This window comes from Leptopilina boulardi, unplaced genomic scaffold (genome assembly GCF_019393585.1).
Source record: "Leptopilina boulardi isolate dan_hultmark-lab unplaced genomic scaffold, ZJU_Lbou_2.1 LbouV2_373, whole genome shotgun sequence".
Taxonomy (NCBI): domain Eukaryota; kingdom Metazoa; phylum Arthropoda; class Insecta; order Hymenoptera; family Figitidae; genus Leptopilina; species Leptopilina boulardi.
Window position 1 is genome coordinate 27,126 of NW_026137944.1, and position 23,990 is coordinate 51,115.

The 23,990-nt window shown below is 25.8% G+C and overlaps 2 protein-coding genes across 2 annotated transcripts; both read left to right on the plus strand.

The window, feature by feature from the left end:
* Positions 1-6,120: 6,120 nt before the first annotated feature.
* On the plus strand, positions 6,121-16,754 carry LOC127287831 (uncharacterized). Its single transcript, XM_051314952.1, has 6 exons — positions 6,121-6,326; positions 6,659-7,001; positions 11,907-12,107; positions 12,229-12,607; positions 16,111-16,362; positions 16,444-16,754. Exons 1-6 carry the CDS (start codon positions 6,121-6,123, stop codon positions 16,752-16,754), a joined length of 1,692 nt encoding a protein of 563 aa, XP_051170909.1.
* A 496-nt stretch (positions 16,755-17,250) lies between these two features.
* LOC127287832 (uncharacterized) lies at positions 17,251-18,803 on the plus strand. Its single transcript, XM_051314954.1, has 5 exons — positions 17,251-17,299; positions 17,587-17,679; positions 17,762-17,944; positions 18,612-18,653; positions 18,730-18,803. The coding sequence occupies exons 1-4, from the start codon at positions 17,251-17,253 to the stop codon at positions 18,644-18,646; spliced, it is 360 nt and encodes a 119-aa protein (XP_051170911.1). The 3' UTR covers positions 18,647-18,653; positions 18,730-18,803.
* The last annotated feature ends 5,187 nt before the right edge of the window (positions 18,804-23,990 follow it).

Sequence of the window (23,990 nt, forward strand, 5' to 3'; positions counted from 1 at the left end):
AATATTCCTAATATTAAATGGAATATTACCTTTACTTTAAGGTTATATCACGTGATGCTTAGGGTAATATTACAGCAATATCAATGTAATGTAACAATGAAATTTGATAAAATTGTTATTATATTGAATTTTACTGTCTTTCCCCTAGTGAAAATAAACACGTGTATTTATTATTTATTATTATTATTATTTATTATTATTATTATTATTATTATTTATTATTATTATTATTATTATTATTATTATTATTATTATTTATTATTTATTTTCTATTAACACTAGCGTAAGCAAATCAGAGTCCCCCCCCCTCCCCCTAAGGTGCTTACGTAATACTTGAACGGCCCCTTTGACATTACTGGTAATATTACCCTGGAGCTGACATTTTAATATTGCTGTAATGTCACTACAATGTTGCATTGTAATATTACTAACATTATAGTAATATTACGTTCTACTTGGGTATGTCCTAATGGTACACATTAGGTACCAAAATGGTTGCCTGCAAGGGAAATTTTCAATATGTCTTTCATGTGATCAAATAAATCTTATTTTCAATTTTAAGTGTATAGTAAAATACAGTAAATCATTATTGATATTGCAACAAGAAAAATACCTTTATAAAATTCTAACCTATTTTTAATTCCACTATTATATTAAGAAAATAATTGGTAAGTATATAAATTTGTCGAATCTGCGTTTCTGTGAAATTGAAAAACAAAATATAATTGCTTTAAATGATACTATTTCCTTTTTTGAGGTTAATAGATTTACATTTATAAACCATATAAAATTTACTTAAATATTGAATTATCAATAATTCACTAAAATTAAATTTAAGTATATATGAATATACAAAGAATAATTTTTAAATATAAAATACTATTGTTTATATTTCCTAGAGATATATTCTCTCAGTTTTAAGAAAACAAACAAAAAAGCAATAATTATGTAGTTTAAAACAAATACTTTTTATTATGTAAAGAAAAAACTTGGCTTAAGCGCGGTTTTCTTTTTAAAAAAATACAATTAGACCGACCAATTAGCGAAAAGCATGAAATTTCTCGGAAGCATAATATAGAGGTCTCCACAAAAAATATAGAAAAGGCTAGCAGAAGAAGGGGTGGTAGAAGAAGTCAACTTATTGGAAGAATCTCTACACATACAGCACGTGTTTGAGAAAAAGAAATTTTTAATTTGAATCGAGACATGGATCCAAGTTCATCACCAATACCAGGTAGACATACATTTAAATATTATTCTATATTACTTTTATATTCAATATTTTCCTACAAATTATGGAAAATTGTATGGTCTCAGTTAACATTTTTTTCATTTTCATGCATTCAAAAAGCTATATTAATTTCTCTTTATCTAAGATTTCGCTTATGCTAACATATAATAATCAATTAAATTTATAAATTATTATTAAATATATCAATTTACTTAATTGGTAAATGACAAATATATTGATTTTTCCTTCTCCATGTTTTCAACTAACTGATAAACTACATTTTTTTTCGAAAATTACTTGACTTATTTCATTCCCATTCATGAATTTATTCAAGCTCAAATTCAAAATGTCCACGCTTCAACATAAGAATGAATTTTTCATGTTAATTAATTACATTTAAAATATTCTTTTTTAAAAAATTTCAAATTTACTTTTAAAACTGTCTCTAAATTATTAAAAAAATTTTTTATAAACATGAACAGCATGTGATAGTTAAGTCCACAAATTCAATTGCGGCAGGAATTTAACTCTTAAAATATTCAATAAGTTGATCTGAATTTTTATGAAAAGCCTAAAATATGGTGAGAATTGGTTCTAAGAGACCATCCATAAATAAGGTGGCACTATTTTTCACCTTTTTCGACTCCCCCCCCTCCCCCATGTTGTACATTTTGCACACATTAGAGCCATTTTTTCTATTGAATGTTGCAAATTCTTGACGTCACTATTGAGTAATTAAAAATAATTAAACAAAATATGCCAGTTTTCAGGTTCAGATTAGTTAATTAAATTTTTTGAAAGTGACAAAATTAACATTGTAGACCTAACAGTTACATGGTGTTAATACGAATGTTAATGTTAAATAAGAAAACTTTTAATTGTACAATTTATAAATGATTGGGGTAAACCATATAGTAGTTGTCGACTTAAGGAAATCTTTACAATTAACACTACATGTAAAAAATGCAATCAAGGTTTTTATTATTTATTTTATTTTATTTATTTATCGTCCTTACGATAATAATAAACTATTAAACCAATCATCTCATATGGTTTTTGTTGCTATTCAAAATTGACTCGCTGCCTTCTGCCTGGTTTTTACCTCAAAAAAGTTTTTTATAATCGATTTCCTGTATGAATATTTAATATAAAATTATTAATCCTTTGGGATTCGATGTTCCTGTTAGATAAAATGAAAATTTGAGTTAAGTTTTGGATAAGTTATCTTTTTATCAAAAATTATTATGGAAAGAATATATTGTATATTTTGTAATGAATTTAAATTTGAAAAATACAATTAATCAAGTACGTTTCTAAGTGAAAGATTCAGTATACAAATTGATAAACCTTAGTGATTGCATTCTTGATAAAGTTGATTAAAAAGTAAATATAATTATTCTTAAATAGGTATATATTTTCTTTTTTTCATAAAAATAAATTAGTCCTTAATTGATTTTTATTTGTTCAATTGCGTTTTTTGTAACATACAATCAAACTGCAAAAATAGGTTCATTATTCTTCAAATAAAATTATTTTTCTTTCCTAGTTGCGTATCTCTATTGAATAGGCAAATTAATATTATACATTTACAATATTTTAGCCTTCTTAGTGTTAATTCTATCTTATTTTGTTCAAATGTAATTCCGGTATACTTATCATACTATATATAATATTCGCAGTTGAGTTTTCATGAGGTCGGATTTTCCTGTCAATACAAAATACTATAAAAAATATTTTGTCAAAAGATAAAATCAGAAAAATGTATTGTTTTTCATTGTTGCCCTCACAACAAAAGGATATTCAGGATATCCTTGGAACGTCCTGGGGATATCGATTTGTTTTTGGCGATTTGGATATCCCTGGGATATCTTACAGATGTCCATGGATATCCAGAGAATATCTTAGGAATATCCGAACCCCCAAAGGAAATGGATATCCCCAGGGCGTTCCAAGGGTATCCTGAATATCCTTGTGTTGTGAAGGTGTATATTTATATTTCTAATGTTTAGGAACTTCACGAAGATCTTTTGAATCACTCTTTGACGATGAGTCTACAATAGATGATGGAAATGATTACTTTCTTCAAAAAGAAGCTGTCCTTGGTAATGAAGAAAACAATGACCATACTTATGCAATACTACGTAAGCTCGCAAAAAATAAAACCGTATATTTATCAGAAAGTTATTATTGAATTACTAAATAAATATTATTTAAACTTTGTAATTATAATGTTTAGGAACTTCAAAAGGAACTTTTGAAACTCAAGATCACCTTATTGGTGAAGGAGCATCCTTCATCTTCGGAGATGAGGAAATTGAGTACCTCTTTCAGGAAGAAGTCGCCATTTCCAATGAGGAAAATGATTTTCCTATTCATGAGGAATCTGTTCCTATCAATAGTGAAAATGATACGCATACTTGCGCAGAACTTAGTAAGTTTATAAGAAATTAAACTATATCTATCAAACTATTTCAGCCAAAATATGCGAAAACAAACACTTGAAAAACTTTTGTCTCCGATTTGCAAGTTATCTATGACATCGTAGATATTTGAGTATACTTTTACCCACAAAAATATTTTCACAATTTTTTTTATTTTCAAGTGATTTTTGTTGTGGAAATTTTGGGTAATTTTATATTCTTTTTCATTATTACTTTAATTATTAATATTAATTATTACTTCATAATTACCCAAAATTTCCACACCATATAAAATAAAAAGTGTGAAAAATATTTTTTAAATCAATTTTTTTTAAATTAAAGAAAAGTCTGTATTTTAAAGATAATATGGAGTAATTGCTACAAAATAAAAATTTCTAGGTGTAGTAGAGAATTCGTTAAAACAATTGCAAATTGAAGTATGTTCTTCATGATTTTGGTATATTAAAATATAATATTTTTATGCGCAAAACTTTACATATTAATTTGAAAAAAGAAAAACCGGTGATCTCAAATGTTATAGAATTTATGTAGATTTTTCTGATAAAATCTTTCGTTTTTTTAGAAACTTTACGTATTCAAGCTGATTTTTAAGACCACGAGTCAATTTTCACCTGCATTTTTTGAAAAAAATTTATATAATTTCTATAATGTTGGAGGTGACTAATTTTTCTTTTTTTAAATTAATCTTTAGAGTTTTGTACATGAAAATATCATAATTTAATCTTTTAAAAACATCGAGAACACGTCTTTAATTTGCAATATTGTTTAAAAAATTGTTAATAATTATTGTAAATTTTTATTTTTTAGCATTGATTCATTTTATCTTTAAATTTAAAATGTAGACTTTAGGCTATAATTTTAGCCAAATTCTATCTACTAGTTTTTATTTATTTCAGATGAATAATGAAAAAACTAGAATGAGTAAAAAGTATTAAAATTAAGAAAAATTTTCTTAAATATTTTAGGAGGGTAAATGAGTATTCATACATCTATAAAAAATTATAGATAACTTGCAAATTTGAGACCAAAAGTTTTTGAAGTGGCTAGTTTACTTATTTCAGGTCATTAACAGAATAGTATGACTATACTGGCGTAGTACTACAAAGATTTGTGTGGTACTGGTAATAGTACTGCACTATTAGTGAACACTGTCAATTGTGATATAGGATATTTTATAATCTTTGCAATATAGTAGTACACTAGGATATTTTTTTAAAATATTCCTAGATATTGCAATTTTAAAGTATGTTATATTTTATTAATTGTCCAACTAATTTACATTGCCCTTTATTATTTAGATCACACATCTTCAGGTCGAATTATAGAAAGTACGAGAGTGAAAGCATATAAAACCTTTGAGCGGTATTTTGGCTCAAATTATCGTTGGCACCGTTCGGGACGTCCGAAAAAACCTCCAAAGAGTGGGAGCAATTACATGTAAATATTGAAAAAATTTCGAATTAAAGCTACCCAACTGTTGGGATTATTATTATTATTGGAAATTTAAACAGATTCTAAAAATTGAATTTATCAAAATTTCAATTGACCTTATTTTTATGATTCACTTTGATTTTGAGTTAACTTCTAATTCAATTGATTCAAATTTTAGTATGTCATTATACTTTCAATTTATGAAAATTTCAAACCATGTAAATGTTTTTTTTATTTAATTGTCAATCAATTCTAATTTTAAATTTACAAATTTAATTAAAGTTTAATGAATTATAATTACAGAAATTATATTGCTTTTTTGTATTATTATAAACACTGAAGATAATTTTCGTTTCACTTAAATTCATATATTTATTATAAATAAAATATACAATTTAACGACATTTATAACGATTGTATAAAGAAGTTGTTAAAATGAAATTTCTCGTTATTGAAAGATAGCTTGAATAAGTGTTCTGTAGAATATAAATTATGTTTAATGTAAACTTACTTATATTAGAGTATTACTAAGCAAATTTTTGAATAAATGGAAATTGGTTTGCACAATTATTTTGCTAAATTAAAATACTTTTCATGGCAGTTCAAATATATACATAAATTCTGTTCAATGAAATAATAATAATATTAATTGATTTTATTGCTAAATAAAAATTATGTCTATAATGATGCGTAAAAATATAGTTGATAAACATTAATTCTACAGTGTTTCTTTAGCGAAAGATTGTACAAATTGTCATTTATTAAAAAAATTGTCTAGAAAATAAGTGAATTTAGATGTTTATAGAATTGAATTCGATTAGCATATGAATTGGCAAAAATTTAAATAGATCTTAATGATTTCTTTTTGTACTTCAATTTTTTCTTCACGTGATTTTGTGACCTGTTTGTTACCTATGTTTGAAAATTAACCTACACTTCTTAATAATTACGTTTTATTATTAAAGAAATGTACTATTATCCCTGTTGTATGTTAACATTTCTTATAATTGCAGATATATGCGATGTGCTTTCCAGTACAAAACCAAATGCACTGGAAGAGGAATTTTGTATGATGACGAGACAGACAAAATTTATATAACAAAAGAACATTTAGCAGAATGTAAATTCAACAAAGATGCTGCTCAACAAAGGAGTGCTCTGCTGAAAAAAAGTGAAGGAAACCCGGAAAATCCACATAAAATTTTCAAAGAAGTGAGAAGAGAGTAAGTGATTATAGGAAAAGTACATGTCATTTTTAAGAAAATATATAACATTAACTTCAACAAAATCAAAGTACTCTGCATGTCTAAAGGCTATTGTGAACATCTTTTAAGAACTTTTAAATTGTAATCATTATTATTGTATGATTTCTTCAATATTGCTGCAGTTTGGGTGTTGATTAGGAGGTTCATCTCTTATTCTTTTCCAAACTCTTGCATTTTTCAAGAAATATTATCAATTCCATCGTTTATAGATTGATAATAAAGTTATTATTAATACTTTTGGTCTATTCAAATGACTTACTTATAATATTAACACACTTTTATCATTTTAGTAACACGGAATGGAAATTGAGCCTTCCATACGGATGTGTTTCGAGATCACTTAGGCGTTGGATGCGAAATGGTTGTCCAGCTGTGCCAAAACATATTGTGGATGTAGGAGAAGTCCTTGGCAACGATGTATGGAAGGAAAGGATGACGTACTACGTGGAAGAAAAACCAAAACAAATTTTGGTAGAAAGCGTCATTGACGAGGACGATCTTTGTCACGTCATCTTTTATTCCCCAGATTTTGTTGCCAAAGTTTTAGAAATTGACATGTCATCTGCCACGGTCGACGGAACATTTAGAACAGTTCCATGGCTAAAAGGAGCTTCGCAAATATTAATAATATCAGTTTTTTCTTTTGGAAAGGTATATATATATATATTTTTTTATATTCTTTTAAAGACAAATGTGCTTAAAAATGTATCTTTTCCTATGTATGTGGGAGGAATTCAAGGTTTATTCTTCCACTTCCCGCCAAAGTGAAGTTTGCTTTTAATAATTCAAAATTAAATAGTTATAATTTTTTGAAATTAAGAAATATTTGTTCCTTTTTCTACTCAATAGTTATATACGGCTTCAAAAATTAAGAAAACTTCCAAGTGAGAAGCATTTTTAATGAAAATTACCTATACTTTCAGCTTAATTTTTAAAGAATCCTAAATATCTAAAGACTTTATTCAGAGCTACGTTCATCGAGTTAAGTATCTATTCAGGATAGCCAAAATATTTTGATGTCAAAGATTAAAATGCTTAACGTCCGAGAAGTATATTAATTAGAAGGTTTCGTATGAATGAAACGATAACATTCAGACCATTGTTGTTTTAATAATAGTTTACTCCAACGTTTCGAAATCTAAATGATTTCCTCTTTAGGGAGTCTATCAAAATTACAATAAATTGTCAAATAAACAAATACAAAAAATAGATTAGATTTCGAAACGTCGGAGTAAACTTTTATTAAAATAACAATGGTCCGAATGTTATCGTTTTATTCATACTAACCCTTCTAATTAATTTGATTTCGTCTTTCTCTGAAATTTACATGATTTCCAGATAAAATTTTGACCTTTACCCTGAATTCTCTAAAAAAAAATTGAAACAATTAAAAATAAAATCAATTACTGTATCAAACATTTTTTGATTACTTATATAAATTACAATAAAATTCATTAAAATCTCCATCACTCTTAACAGAATTTAGGGAATTTCAATCATTATATTATTCTACATAATTTCAATTACTTCTTTATAAAATTTCAATCATTGTCAATTCAATTAACAAAAAAAAAGAGAGTTGAAATATTTCAGGAAACAAAATTTCTAGAAGTTTAAGTAAAATTTTTCGAAAAATCTATTAAAAAAATTTAATTCAAATCTTTGTAAAATTTACTTATAAATAAAAACTTTTATGGTAATTCTTTGTAAAAAGAGTAAAACCTATTCAACTTCTTACCAATTATTGCATAAAAGTTTTTTGAAAATTTAATTTTTTTCAAATGTCTAAGAAAATTTCACTAAATATCAATAAATTCAATAATTTCTTAACAAAATTTCTGTAAAAGTTCAAGTATCTCTAAACAATAAAATTAGAATTTGCAATTTTTTATAATTTAAAAAAATCGTTTAAAACTTAAATAATTTTTAAAATAAGTATTTAAACAAATTACATTATTATTTTTAAAAAAATTTCACAATTTTAGTAATTTAGTAATTTTTTAATAATATTGAAATAATTCAAGTATTTTTAAACAATTGAGTTAAAATTTGAAATTGTTTTAGAATTTTAAATAAAATTATCTAAAACTTGAATTAATTTTTTAAAATAAGTGTTTAAACAAATTGTAGCAATTTTAAGAAAATTCCACAAAATTTCAATCAATTTCATTATTTTGCAATAAAACTTATTATTAAAATTCAAGTATTTTTTAACAGAGGAATAAACATTTCTTTGAAGAACAATTTATTAAAAATATCTTAAAATAAACATTTTCAATTATTATTCGTTTTTTATAGAAATTGAAATTTTTGAGAATTTTAGTTTAATTAATATCTTCGAAATTTATAATTATTTTTGAAAATTGGGATTTTTTCAAACTAACATTTTTATAACTCATAAGAATTAATTATCCTAAAAAAGTGATTCCAGGATTTAATAATTAAAAATAAATTTAATTGTTTATAAAACTAAGCAAAATTTAAGGCCTTGTTTTAAAATTTATTACTATTCGAAAATTTTTAAAGTTTGTAAAATTAAGTAGGAGAAGTTGAGGTTTTTATATTTTTCAAAAATATATTTTTGATACCTAAAGCAGTTATTTCCTGGTAATTTTAGAAAGCTACTTTTTCAGTACTTTTGAAAAAAATTCCCTAGATTTTCTCAGATTTTCCTGACTTTGTAACAATCCTGTCATTGGAAAAATTTAAATCTTTCTTCAATTTCCCCAGCCGAAGTTTTGATTCTCTCAAAATGTCGATTTTAGAAAATCTTGAGAAATCAAAAGAGAATCTTATACTCAACGGAGTTTTGATTCTCTAAAGGTGTAGATATTACCATTTCTTATCTTTTTGCTTGTCTCTTTGATTCTCTATAATTCTCTGCTTTACAACTAAAACTACTTTGATGTTTATTCCTAATGCTAGTATTAAAGAAATCCTTTCCTTTAATTCTGTGTAATCTAACACTTTGTTAAAAATTATAGAAGACACATAATGGCTGTTCAATCCCTTAACAGAATCTGAAACTAAAAATTAATTGTATTACCGATTTAAATTATAATTACAATAAATTTTTCTAAATTTTCAAAGATCCACTTGTACAATTTTCATACAAAATTATTTCTAATCAACTTTTTCTTAATATTCAATTAATTTTTGTGTTTTTTTGTTTAAATTCACTAGACAATTATTGTATGGAATTTTAATAATGGTTTTCATAGTTTTCCTAGGATGAAATAAAGATATTGTAATTATTTATAATTTTCATATACATTTCTACAAACAATAAAACTTACTTCCCTCATTTTTTAAAAATTCTCTAATCAATTCCAATTATTACTTCCTCTTAAATAATAATAACAAAAAGTTAAGTAATAATTATTTAAGGGGTTATACCTGTTTCGAGGCTTAAAAAAAGGATGTTTTTAAAGACTTTTTCGTGAATACAGTTTTAAATAATCGTTGGCAACTAATATACCACTTAATTAAGCAACTTTTAAATAATGAGAAAAAATTTTATTACGAATTTATTTTACAAATTGTCGGCTGTATGGTTGCATAAAAAGTGCAATGTATTTTTGCAGTCCTCCGCGGCGAGCAGTTGAAGTCCCCTGGATCGTCATCTAGAAGCACAAAAAAATTTTTTTCATAAACTACATAAGATTATCTAGTGAAGTACACATGATCCTAATTTTAGAATTTTTTTTGTAGAATTGTGAGAATTATAAAAATAAATCGCATTTTTGACCCAAAAAAATCGATTTTAATTGTTTATAAAAAAAAATTCTCTTCATCAATTTTAAAAATCGTGTGTACTTCACTAGATAATTTAACTAAGAAGCTACAGTTAAATTTTTAGCTCATTCGGACAATAACTCTTCGAGTTCTACTGCTCGCCGATTTGTAAAATATGGTTTCGAGAAAAACGCGTTTGAAGTTTCACAACACTATAATTTTTAATAATCTCATGCATTTGGTTAATAAAATTTTTTTACCTTCACTCTGCTATCCCAGCACCATATAATTGTCCCTCAGTGGCCGTATTTGTCTCTTCCAGCTCCTGTCTCACTGAAGTTATGCTCCGTCGAGCATTTTTTTCGGAAAAATTAAAATTATGCATTATGACGCTTCCGAAATGCTCCAGAAAAAATAATTTTAACAACATTTCCAAGTAGTTTTCGTGCAAGGACGTCATTGATTATTAATCTAGGAATATTATAGTCTATTTTAAGCAAAAAAAAAATCGAAAAAAAAAATTTTTCAGGCAGGTATAACCCCTTAACAAAACAAATCTATATCCAAAATAATTTTGGGTGGGGGAAATTGCACAACTGAGGTTTTCAAAAGATGAAATCAATCTTAATTATAGTTTTATTTGTTGTTATAAATAACTTTTCAGTTTGAGGTTCATGACAATGAGTTAAACATCCTTGAATGTTTCTTTAAGAAAATTAAAAACTATATGAATATATTTTCTTCATTTGCTTAAAATTTTGTAATAATTTGGTTTGCAAATAAATTGCAAATAGAATTATTCTAAATTAGAGAATGAAGAGAATCAAACAGAGAACCAACAGAAGATCAAGGTAGAATGAAAAGAGAATCAATATAAGTACTTACAATTAGAACCAAGAAAATCGAATATTAATCAAATATGAATTTTAAGAGAATAAAAAAAACCACTAGAGAATCAAGAGATTCAAAGGAGAATCGAATCTTTGACTTGAGTTAGGTTTTCAAAATGTTGAAAAATCAAGACTTTTGCCCTCTTTTTTAAAGAAGGTTTTTTTATATTTATTTTATTAACAAATTTTTTCCATTAGTTGAAAATAAAAATCTAATGAATCCTTTGTATTGTTGACACAAAAAAAAATTATCCTATCACATTATAAAAATTTTTAGTCTTTAATTACTTTCTACATCTGAATTAGTAAGAATTCTCACCAATTTGAATTAGGGACTCACTTTTTACTATTGAATTGAATACTAATTATTAGTAAACGTTAATAATAATAATTAATAAGATAATACTAATTCAATAATAGAAAGTGAGTCACCAATTCAAATTAGTAGAAATTCATACTAATTCAGATTTAGAGAGTAAATGTGTATATAAAATGGAGAGTTTTCAATAATTATTACAGAACAGAAGTAGACCTTGCATACTGGATCTTTTACTTTGATGAATTGTGTTCTTTAAATATTTTTTATTGACTGAGGAAGTGAAAGTTTTTATTGATATTGCCTAATTATTCTCATTATATTCTTACAATATTAGAATGTTGAAAAACTGCTGCATATATTGCTCCAAAGTTAGGTGCTCTGTTGGTTCTAAACTTTTAATTAATATTTTACAATAAATAATAGAAATTTTAACAAAATTCCTCTCATTTCATGGTGATATTCATTATTCAAAAACTATTTCTATAAGGAGTTATAATGTTATTTATAAATAAAAGTGCAAGGATTCTGATTGAAATATCATACAATAAAATAGAAATTGATAATGCATGACATAATAAAAAACATTTGTTTCAGATTACTCCCTTGTTCTATGCTATTATGAGCTCCAAATCGTTTCTTGCGTATAGAGTTGTAGTTCGCAAGATTCAAGAACTAGCTCCATCTCTGAATATAGAGAAACTAACAAGTGACTTCGAAACTGCGATAAGAAAAGCGTTTTTAGAAAATTTTCCAGAATTGAAAAAAATTATTGGATGTTATTTCCATTATCGATACGTAAGCATGCTATGTATTACTAAAGTTTTAAGAATATATAATATTTTATAAAAGAAATTCATTCATTCAAAATTTTTTCTTAAGATATGCATAAATGATTAATGCAATTTTCTTTATCTAGAACATTGATAAGCAGATCAACTCCTTGGGTCTGCGGCCCTACGTGAACGCTAATGAAACAATATTGGCATTTACAGAAAAAATAAAATATTTGGCCCTTTTACCAGCTGAGGACATCGTGGAAATTTTCAATTTTCTGGTTGAAAGCCTTCCAAGAAATGAAAAAATCGTAATTCATGAAAACAGCACAGATTATGTTTCCGTGAAGGAGTTACTCGATCCTCTGATATCTTACTATGAAAGGATTTGGCTCAAGCAGATTACGCCTCAAGTCTTTTCTGTGTACTTGGAGGAAAGGAGGACGAATAATGACACCGAGCGAAACAATCGCTCATGGAATGAATTTATGGGTTGTCATCCTAACCTTGTTATTTTTCTAGGTAATTATTATATTATATTTTAATCATAACAGCAACAGATATTTCAGGAGATCACACGGATGTCTTTAGTATATTCATAAATTAAGTTATCTGTAGGATGTCTTCAGAATATCCAAGGATATTCTAATTTTCCATGACTTATTGATGTCTTTAGGATTTCCGTAGGATATCATGAGTATCTGGATATTATTAGGCAATATAACTAATGAATTTTAAATTCATCCCATGTATCATAAGAAAAAAATTTCAAAATACTCTTGATAAAATTACATTTGATAAAAAGAATAGAATATATTTACTTCGACGTCCCCATAGAAGTATTGTTTTTTCAAAATATTTTAAATTCGATTTTTTCACTTTTCTTTAATTGTTTTCTGATCCCAGGAACTCAAACATCACATTTTTATAAATATCTTGAGTTTTATAAGAGCTAAAGGGAAAAATTTGTTTTTAATTATAGATCTCATTGGTCAGTTATTGTAACACATAATAACTGGTTTTTGAACCTTATTCATCAAGTTTAACTATTACCTTTTCTCGTTTTAAAATTTTTCGAAAATCGTTTTTTGCAAATAATTTTAAAATAATGTTCCGAGACCTGTAAGTGTTTTCACTTAGTTTTGTAGGGCGTTTTAAGACGCATCTTTTGACCCCTTATTGAATTAATTCCGATAATATTAGCCAAAATTATTAACATTTTAAAACAAAAAATTTGGAAAAAGTTTCTTTTTCGGTTTTTTAATTCAACTTTCAAATCAATTCAGATTTAATTGTTTTTATTTTTCTTCAAGTTTATACTCCTTTTTGAGGCGCATCTTTTTTATTCATTTTTGAACATTTTTTGGATATGTATTAGGGTGGGTCAATTTGCATGGTCAGATTTTTTTCAACAATGTTTATAGCAATAGAGTAATCTAGAGATAATTCTGAGTAAAACTTCTCAAGTAACCATAGCTCTAAATTGAATTTCGAACCTCCGAAACTTTATAAATAGATATTTTTTAATAAAAATGAATTTTTGAAAATAAAATCGTCATGATATCCGATAAATTTTCAGTAGACTATTCAAAATAAGTTTGTTGGCAATATATATTTGCCATCTTTTAAAATTGCTATAAATTATGGGTTTTTTTTAACATTTTGGAGAAGATAGCAGTTATTTATACTAAAAATAGCTTAAATTTATTTTGAACTAAAAAATCATCATTTTTTTATTACTTCTTTTTATGAAAACATATTGTAACTATTCATATTTATTCTGATTTTTATTTTACCATATCTAGAGCAGGAATTTTTCAGAAACTCGAAAATTGGAATAATGTTTGAATTGATTTTGGTAATTTCAAGCAACTGTAAATTTGTAAGACTAAAAGTTCAAATAGTTATGTAATCCAATTTTTATTTAATACACGAATTAAATATTTGTAAGACATTAAGGAAATTATTATTTTTTAAACGAAATACCTAAATGTTCAGATTAAATGTTAATTTGATGGAATAGCTAAATGTTCGAATGTCTTTTTCATCAGATTTCTAAAAGTTTAAATGTTAATTTAATAAAAAAAGATAGAAAAGAACGAATTTGTATTTCTTTTAACAAATAATTAAATGTTCGAATGTTTATTTAATCGAAAATAGTACTGCAATTATATCCACAAACAAAATTGAAAGTAAACTCACTTAAGAAACAAAATTCGACCAAATGAGAATTCTAACATTTGGAGATAGAATGAAATAAATATTATAACTTTTGTCTATGATATTAGTTCCGCCTATTAGTTTCTTGGTATTAATATTCGAACTCTTGGCTTTTCGATTAAATAAACCTAGGAATTTTTAATTTTTCAATTAAATGGTGTTTCGAATAATTAAATATTGGTTTAAACTAATATTCAAAATTTAGGAAATTCGATTCATTAAATATTTGTTTAAATAAACATTCTAAGATTTAGATTTTAATTTAATTAACATTTTAATTTTTAGAAAGTCGACCAAGTAAATGTTTGATTTAAGTATTCGTTTGAATAATAATAATAATTTCATGAACGGCCCCGAAATTCGTTATTCGTTGAAATGAACGTTCGAACTGTTGAAAATTCGATCAAATAAACTGTTGAACATTCAAACTTTCATAAATTCTATTTAATAAATATTCGAATATTTAGGTATTGATTCAAATAATAATAGTTTTATTACGTGTTAGTAATTTGTTATTCGTTTATTAAACTAAAATTCGAACATTTGAAAATTCTATCAGGTAACTATTCGAACTTTTAGTCTTTCAAGTTTCTAGTTGCTCGACATTGAAAAATTCAATCCAAACATTATTCGAACTTTTGAGTTTTTGAAAAATCCCTACTCCTGATTTGAAAAATAAAAATTAGAGTAAATGTAAATTGTAGTTTGTCCTTTTTCTAATTTTAATATATTAAATTCAAAATGAGATACAAAAAGAGAAGGTCGAGTTTTAAAAATATTTTTGTGACGCTCTATGAAGAAGAAATATGTTTTCATAAAAAGAGGTGATAGAAAAATGATGAATTTTAAGTTAAAAGTAAATTTTATACTATTTCTATTATTAATAACTACTATCTTCTCTAAAACGTTAAAAAAAACTCACCAATTTATAGCAATTCTGAAAGATGGCAAGTATACCCTACAAACAAACTTATATTGAATAATCTATTGTAAATATATCGGATTTTATGACGATTTCATATTCAAAAATTCATTTTTACTAAAAAATATCTATTTATAAAATTTTAGAGGCTCGAAATTCTATTTAGAGTTATTATTCTTTGAGCAATTTTACTTACAATTATCTCTATATTACTCTTTTGCAATACGCTTTATCAGCAAAAAATTTGATACACCCTAATATGAATTCCAAAGTTATTGACATTTGAAAATATTAGAAATTTAAAAAAAAACTTTTTGTGGTTCTTTTTATATTAAATAAACAACAATATATGACACCCAGTGGGCATGGGGACATAGGATGTCTTTAGGACGTCCCTTGGATATCCCTAGGATGTCCATGTCCGTTCGAAAGACGTCCTGAAGACATCTTATGTCCAAAGGACGTCTTTAGGACATAATATGTACTTGGGACGTCTTTGGAACGGACATGGACATCCTAGGGATGTCCTAAAGGCATCCCATGTCCCTGTGCCCACTGGGCAATAATGCAATTTATAAAATTCATGAAATACTATATTTTTATGAGGAAGCAAACCATAACAGCACGGATATTCCACCATATCCTACGGTCGTTTCAACTTTACAGCGGTTTTCTATATTAATCAATATCAGACAATGTTTAAAACAACGTTTTTAATTCTTTCGACTCTTTAAAGGTATTAAAAAAGTAAAATTAAGATAGGCCAAGATTCTCAAATATTCGCAGCAAAACTGTATTGTTGAATAGATCCATTTTTATTCTTATTCTTATTCGATCAACTTATACAAAGAAATCAACTTATTTTTATTGTTCTTCTTTTCAGCTAAACTTGTACTTCTAATAAAAGATACCGACCTTGATCATGCGGAAAGAACCAGAAATGGTGTCTCTGTACGTAGACTCAGTGAAGAAGAGAAACGCACGGAGAGAATTATAAAAGGTGGATGGAGAATTATTAAAGAGCTAGAAAATTGTACTTTTCGTGAGAGGCGCACAAAATTATTAGAATTTCTTCATTGTTGTCGCAGTATAAATTATTATTTCATTGAACTAAACAAGACGCTCTTAACTGGAGGTAATAAAGTACGGTAATTACACTCCAAAAATTGAAAAATTACCATATATTGTAATTTATTCTAAATTAATGTATTTATAGAAGATGAATCACGTTCACCCTCAATAGCTGACACATGCACTGTGGTCAGAAACACTCCATGGGACAATAGAGTGGAGTATGATGAAACTTTTTGGAAGTGCCCTGTCTGCTCCGAACAGATGCAAAATGAAGAGAGTTACTTTCGGCATGTGGAGGAAATGCATGCGCTTCGAAACTGCAAGAATTGTGGTGATATGTACAATTCTCAATCAGGCCATTCACATTGTTGTAAGTACTTTAATTTCTTTTATATTGCAAGGATCACAATTGGTTCTCTTCTTTATCTAATCCCCTTGACCCCTCCCCCCTAAAGTAAAAGAATCATACTGATTTATTATTTAAACTTTTTTCTATGTAATGTTTATTTAAGTTGTGGGTTGGTTTTTCATTTTTTCAACTTTAGGATTACAGGGACAGTTTTTCTAAACAAAATTTTCAGAGATGATTTTTTCTTTTGAAAGTAAGATATTTTTTTCAAAATCCGATTGAATGAAAATTCAACTAAATAGAAAATTATTTAATACACAATTTGAATTAAAATTAGTTCTCTAATAAAATGTTCAGAAAATTGTTGTATAAAGTCATGTTACTTAAAAATGTAGGCTTAATAAATATTGATTAAATTCTCCATTCTTATTTTAATATTTTTTGGTAAAGAGAATTGGTAAATAGAGTAGTTCCAATCAAAATTCTTAAAAATTTAGGAAAATTAAAATTCTATTAATTAAAAATTTAACATAATAAAAATTTTTAAAAACATCAGATTATATTTACATAATTTTACTGATAAATGTAATAGCACTACAGATGCCATCATCAACAACAACAACAGATGCAGACATTCCTATTAGGCCCAGTAAGTGTAGTGAAAATTTTACGTATATATTTTTTTTTGTCTAAATTCGTTTTGTTATATGCGGATAAAGATTTTTTAATACAATTATTTTAATGTTAACAAATTAAAATAGAGACTTCAAATCACTAACAATAGATATTTTCTTTTAATCGTAGTTCAAAAAAAGTACAATTCTTATCCACCCGTAGGACAAATAAGTAAGTATAAAAAATTTGCATTTGTATTGAATTTATAATTAGTGTATTTAAATTCAATTAAAACAATTTATTAAATAATAATTGTTTTAGAATCAATAAAACGGACACTAACTCCGGGTGAAAAGAAGGCGAAGAGAAGAAAAGCAGAGAGGGCAGTAGTAAGATTAGAGGCGACAAAAAGAGGTATTTAAAAAAAAGAAAGGCAATTATTTCTAAATATATTGCAAATAAGTAGTACAATGAAATATTAACACATATTTCACAGTGGTGAGAAAAGCAGCGAGAATCCCCCAGGTCTCGATAGCTTCTCCGGTAATGGAAATGACACCAAATGCAGCAACATCTACCACAGCTACATTACCACCTTTAAGCGTTGCCGAGATGCAAGTGACGAGGCCAAAAGGAAAACCGAAAATCATTTCCGTGACTTCTTTTTCTAGTACAAAACGTAAGTATAAAAAAATTCCTTACAGTTGTTACATTAAAACACATGTAAAGGGAACACAGTTTACTTCCTTTTTCAAAAATGTGTAATATACCTTTAATATTATTAGTTTTTTCCTTCTTTTTAATTATCCTAATTAAAAATTTTCTTCGATATTTGATATACAATAAAAAGTAATTAATCTTTAGATACAAAAAAATATTTTATAACAAAATTTGAAGTTAAAAAAATAGTAAACAAATATTTCGTTCATTTAAATGATAAGATCTTTATTAGCATATATAATAGAGCATTATTATGTTAATGTAATACTTCATATTATGAGGTGACATCTTGTAATAGCCAGTAATATCCTGTATTAGTTCTCTAATACTCTGTAATACTTGAATCTTCGTGTAATAGAAGGAAAATAATATATATTGGAGTGTACTCGTTTTTAATAAGTAATTACCCCCTCGGGAAATACGAAATGTTAAACACTGCTACATAAAAATTAAAAAATGATATTTCTTTAAATAAAGTCTTTCTATGTTTTTAAAATTGCAATTTTTAAATAAAAAATTCACTTTTTCAACCACTGAAATTCCTTTTTTTTAACTCAAATAAGACAAAAAGTAAATTGTGATTCTTATAATTAACGGATAACTTTTAAAAGATACATTTTTTTCAGCGGCATTGCAAATAAGAGCACTTAAAAGAACATAACCATGTGGTAAGTATAACTTCTTATAACTTCTTTAAATTATTCCAAACAAATGTATAAATATGTAAATTATTAATTTTTTCAGCAGCCTTAAGGATTCCAACAACTGCCGTGTAGGAGTAACGAAACTTAAATGACAGTTTCAGAATATACATAGAGAATTTACTTTTTTTATTACTGTTTTATAATTATGTTAATTACTATATTTTATATAAAAAATTTAATTTTAATTACAAAAAAAGATGTAAAACTTTTATTTTTGCTTTAACAAAAAATAAAAAATTGTTTCTAAATTTTATGCAATGTTTGTCTTTTACAATGTTATTTCTTTACAAAGAATGATTTTTCTTTTTTTCACATTTCTCATGATATATAAAATTAAAAATACCAAAAAGGGATGGAAAATTATCTTAATTATCCAAAGAAACAAAAAATGTTACAAAGTTCAATCATATTTTCCTTTAAAATTGTTATTTCATGCAAAGAGAACCTCAGGTTTTTATTTACCCAGGATAAATAAAAGTAAATATCTTATAATATCATAAAAGTGATTGATAATTTTCTAGTAAATTAAAAAAATGGAAAATTGTCTCCAAACTTTTTAATATTTATCTTAAAAATTTCATATTCTGTATAATTTTTTTTAGAAAAATTTCATTGACAATTTTTCTTGTCTCTTTGCAATACACAGTGGTATATAATGACAAAATTTGATTCAAATTGATTTTCAGACCACAATTTTGTACCAAATTAAAAAATTCCTTAATGTAAAATGTGAAACAAAATTATTTTTTAAACTTTCTAAACCATTTTGAACAAAAAACTTTTAATATAATTTAGTTTTATAATATTATATAATAATCGTAAGTTTCCTTTTCCGTTAGCAGATTTTCTGCCTCATTTGACTGTTTTGAAAATCAATTTTTGTGAATTGTCATTTTTTATTTTGCTAAACTTCAAACTTTTCAACCTTTGAATTTTGAAAGTTGGTTCTATTTTCATAAATAACTAAAGCACTTTTTTTTGAATTTTGAAAATTTTCTCTATTTTTATGAAAAATTGCAGCATTTTTATTTAATATTGAAATTTATTCAATTTTCTGCAACTATTTTAGTTTTAAAAAAGAAGTAATTTTTTAATTCTAAAAGTTATATGTAATAATTTTTTCTATTCTTTAGAATAATCAAAATTTTCGTAATGAAGATCATTTTTAATTTTGAATATATTTTGAAAAAATGAAATAACAATTTTTAATTTTTAAATTCAAAAAATTTTTTATTAAATTTTCCTGCCACAATAAGAAAGTTTAATAACAGTATTAATAGTAAAAAAAATTATCTGATTCACTTGAAATTGGTTTCCAATTTAGAATTTGACGTTAAATTTCAGAAATTCAAAATACAGCATTCAAATTAACAGATTTTCATTTAATTTATCAGATTCGATGATTTTCGATGTGATTTGAAATACAATTTTTAAATTGGATTCGACATTTTAAGTTTCGAAACTCTGAAATTCAAAATTTAATTCTATTTTTTTTCAATTATAGAGAAGAATTTAATTACAATTTTTGACATTAATCGAATTTTTACGAAGATTTTTATTATTTATTACTGAAAATAATGAAAAAGTAATTGAATTCTTTCATGAAAAACTTAATCATGAATGATTTATATTGACAGTTGATCCTTTTCTTGTATTTTCATTTTAAAAATTTCAAACAAAACCTACAATTTTTTCCTTCTAAGGTCCCTCACTTCAGATCGCTTCACATTTAATAATTAGTGCAATACAAGTAGTAAAAAAAGTTTTCATCCTTGAAAATTATTATTAACAAATTATATAAACATAATTAAAGTTGAGTGGAAGTTATGTTTAAGAACAATTATTTTTAATAAATTCCCTTTGGATTAATAAATTAATAATAATAATCATTGTCTTTAAAATTTTATTTTATTATAAACAAATTATATACATAAACAATCATATTTATCAAACATTTTTGAGAAAAAATTTATCGTCTTTTTTATTAATTAAGATTCTATAATATATATGGTGCTTATTCTAGTAAAAACAATGGTTTGCTTTAATTTTTCTTAATTTTTTAAAATAAATAACATCAACAATAATTAAACTTGACTAAAAATTATAGAGAAAAGATATACTTACTTCAAGAACGTATTTTAAAGTAAAATAATTTGTAACGAAAAATGTTTGATAAATATAACTATTTGTATAATTTGTTTGTAAAAATAATAAATAAATAAAATAATATTAATAAATAAAAACATAATAAATGAAATAATGAAAAAAATTCTCCTTGTTCTTTTTTTAGTTCTTTTGGTAAAATTTTAAATTTAAACAAAGAAAATTTGTTTACATCACATAAAATAATGAAAACCATCAACCATTAAAAAAAACACTTTATTTTCATAAACAATATACTGCATTATTTTATTAATTTGAAAAATAATTTTGCAACATACAAATAGAAAGTAAATAATTAAAAATGTTTTATTTAGTTACTATTATTCAATATGATAAAAGCTAACCTTAAAAATAACATATATTTATAACACTAAACTTTTTATTTTATCCTCTATAAAATTTTGATTTATCAATTAATTCACTTAATTAATTTCTTTAATTATACATTAAATTAATATTACTAATGTTTATTCAAAATGTTTAAACACGAAATTTTCTTATATTTAAATTATTTTAAGTTATTTTTAAAAATAACTAATAACAGATAAAACACAGAAATATTAAAAAGTCAATTATTTCTTAATTAATTAATTTCTTTTTTTATATTATGTAAACTATTTATTTATTATCACATAAAAAATTCATACTCGGCAATCTCTCAAATGTCAAACTTTTATGTACACAAATCCACTAAAGGAACCAGCAACTCCATCTCTCGAGCTTTTCGACACTCAATTTATAACTCTACACTAACTATAGCAAAGTGGTGAATTTGGCAAACGGTGAAAATGACAGGTGGCGACTTTGGACAGTTACCGTTCCATTTAAAAAGATTTGATTGTGGGGATCGTAGTATGATAGTGTGAGTCCAGAGCGTTTCTCTCTTGCGTTGAGAGAGAAGATGCGCGCGCGTTTACCCGCGTCGTATAATTTTGTACAGTTGCGTCTGGAACCACGACATGAGTGTCACGTAATTTTATCTACCAAATAAATATTATTTTAATAATTAACAATTATTTAATTTAACCTTTTTACAATTGTGGAACACGTGTTAGTGGTGATTCCCTTCTACATAACTTTTTAAATAAAAACATTTTTAAATATTATTTTACCCAGAATCCCACATTGGTGACCCCGACTGGCACGTGGAAATAATAAAAAAAAATCGCTAAAAATCCGATCGATCCGGAGCAATATAAGTGAAAGTGGCTGTGGAAATAATTAAGGAAAATTATTAGAAGAGTTCGACACGAAAAGTCGAAAGAAAAAGTGAAAAAAATTGTCCACATGGGAAGAAAATTTCGGAGCACGCCTTCGAAGGATGCTACGCCATTTCTCACCATTGGAGACGGCATCACATTTTCAAACACCTTCATTCCTTTTTCCAACTCAAAGCCAAATAAGATTTTCTGATTTTTTTTTCCACTCAGTGATTTTAATTCTTAAAAATATATTTTTCTTTTCCAATTTTTTTGGTAAAAAAATATTTTTTTTTCCAATTTTCCATTTTTTTTTCCACAAATTTTTTTTCACAAAATTTTTTTCTCTATAAAAAAAGTTTTTTTTTGATACTTATGATCAAAATTTTCACAGCGTGGCTCCAGCCAACAGGACGTTTTAAATTTTTTTTATAAAAGTAAGGAGGATTTTTTTTACTTGAGACTTCATAGAAGCCATATTGTTCCTAATTTGACGAACCGAAAAATTGAAAGTTCCTGATATTGTGCACTGGTCGCATTCCTCCTGATAGCTGGGAATTTTATTATATACGCTTTTGGAAAACGGCGCATGGGCAGGACACTCTGAGCCCATGCAACAGGTGCGTAACGCATTTAATTACTGTTTGTGCAATAACGGTTTTCCATCCATTAATATAATAAATTTTTCCACGCTTTCCTGTGTCAAATCCGATGTGCGTGAACGAGGTATAAGGCGCCAAAATCTCGTATCCAGGCGGTTTTGACGACAGGGACAGTCCAGCACATATGACGTAGTAAAGGACCAAGGACAACAGCACATTTCAAGGGCATCATTCGTAATTTTGTCGGGACAATTTTGATGTTGTGAGTATAGTGGTTCCCGACCTTCTTCGATGAACGATACCTATAACAAAAAAAAATCAAAAGAATATTAATATATAAATTTCAATTTATTTTGAACAATATTTAAAAAAAATTTTTTTTTTGAAATTACGATTCACGAGTTAAATTTCATATAATACTTACATTTATTTTTTTGTAATATTTTTTTTGCGAAAAATAAAAAATATTTTTTTTATTGCTCCTTCAGCACCATCCAAAATTTTTTTTATATTTTTTTTTATCTTTTTCTTTTATTTTTTTTTGAAAACAAATAAATTTTTTTGTGTGTGCTACCTTGTGTCAATTTAAATTTTAGGAACTCTTTATTTTATTTTTTTTACAATAGCGTCCAGATAGTGCGATATTTTAAGTGTGTTGTTTGTATTCGTTGTGATATTGTATGTGATCGTTTAATTTGCTCTGTGCATTGCTCATGCGTTAAACAATTGATATTTTATTTATTTATTTTTTATTGAAAACAACATTATTTAAAATTTTTTTCTCTCATAAGAGTGTTAAAATTTTTTTTGAAAACAACATTATTGGATTTTTTTCTCTTCGCGAAAAGTGCTGAAATTATTACATTTTGGGAAAACAATTCCTAATTTTGATTTTTTCTATAAAATAAATTTTTTTTTTATTTTGTGATTGCCTGGTTTTACCATTTTGCGTACACAATGCAAGATCGTTTAGGAAGTGACGATTTTTTAACTGATGATGGTTCCACACATGATGAGAGGCCCGGCGGCGCCCCTCAGAATAATGACAGATTTCGTCAAATTTTAAAACTTCCGGGATTTTATCATAAAGAACCAGCCGTATGGTTTGCGGAAATAGAATTACTATTTGATTATGCCGGAGTAGTTACGGAAAAAACCAGGGCTGGGGCAGTACTGGCCGCGTTGGACTTTGAAACAGTCATGACTATAAGTGATATTATCACACAAACAACTCCTCCGGATAGTATTTATAGTCAAATTAAGCAACGTTTAATTACGAATTTTTCGGTTTCGTCAGAATCGCGGTTAAAACAACTATTAAAGGGAGAACTGTCTAA

Excerpts from the sequence above, each read along its gene's own strand:
- LOC127287831 (XM_051314952.1), top strand. The coding sequence starts at position 6,121 with ATGCGATGTGCTTTCCAGTACAAAACCAAATGCACTGGAAGAGGAATT. Across the intron at positions 7,002-11,906 it reads CGCAAATATTAATAATATCA|ATTACTCCCTTGTTCTATGC; the intron begins GTTTTTTCTTTT and ends CATTTGTTTCAG. Across the intron at positions 16,363-16,443 it reads CAAGACGCTCTTAACTGGAG|AAGATGAATCACGTTCACCC; the intron begins GTAATAAAGTAC and ends ATGTATTTATAG.
- LOC127287832 (XM_051314954.1), top strand. The coding sequence starts at position 17,251 with ATGCCATCATCAACAACAACAACAGATGCAGACATTCCTATTAGGCCC. Across the intron at positions 17,680-17,761 it reads ATTAGAGGCGACAAAAAGAG|TGGTGAGAAAAGCAGCGAGA; the intron begins GTATTTAAAAAA and ends CATATTTCACAG. Across the intron at positions 17,945-18,611 it reads TTCTTTTTCTAGTACAAAAC|CGGCATTGCAAATAAGAGCA; the intron begins GTAAGTATAAAA and ends CATTTTTTTCAG.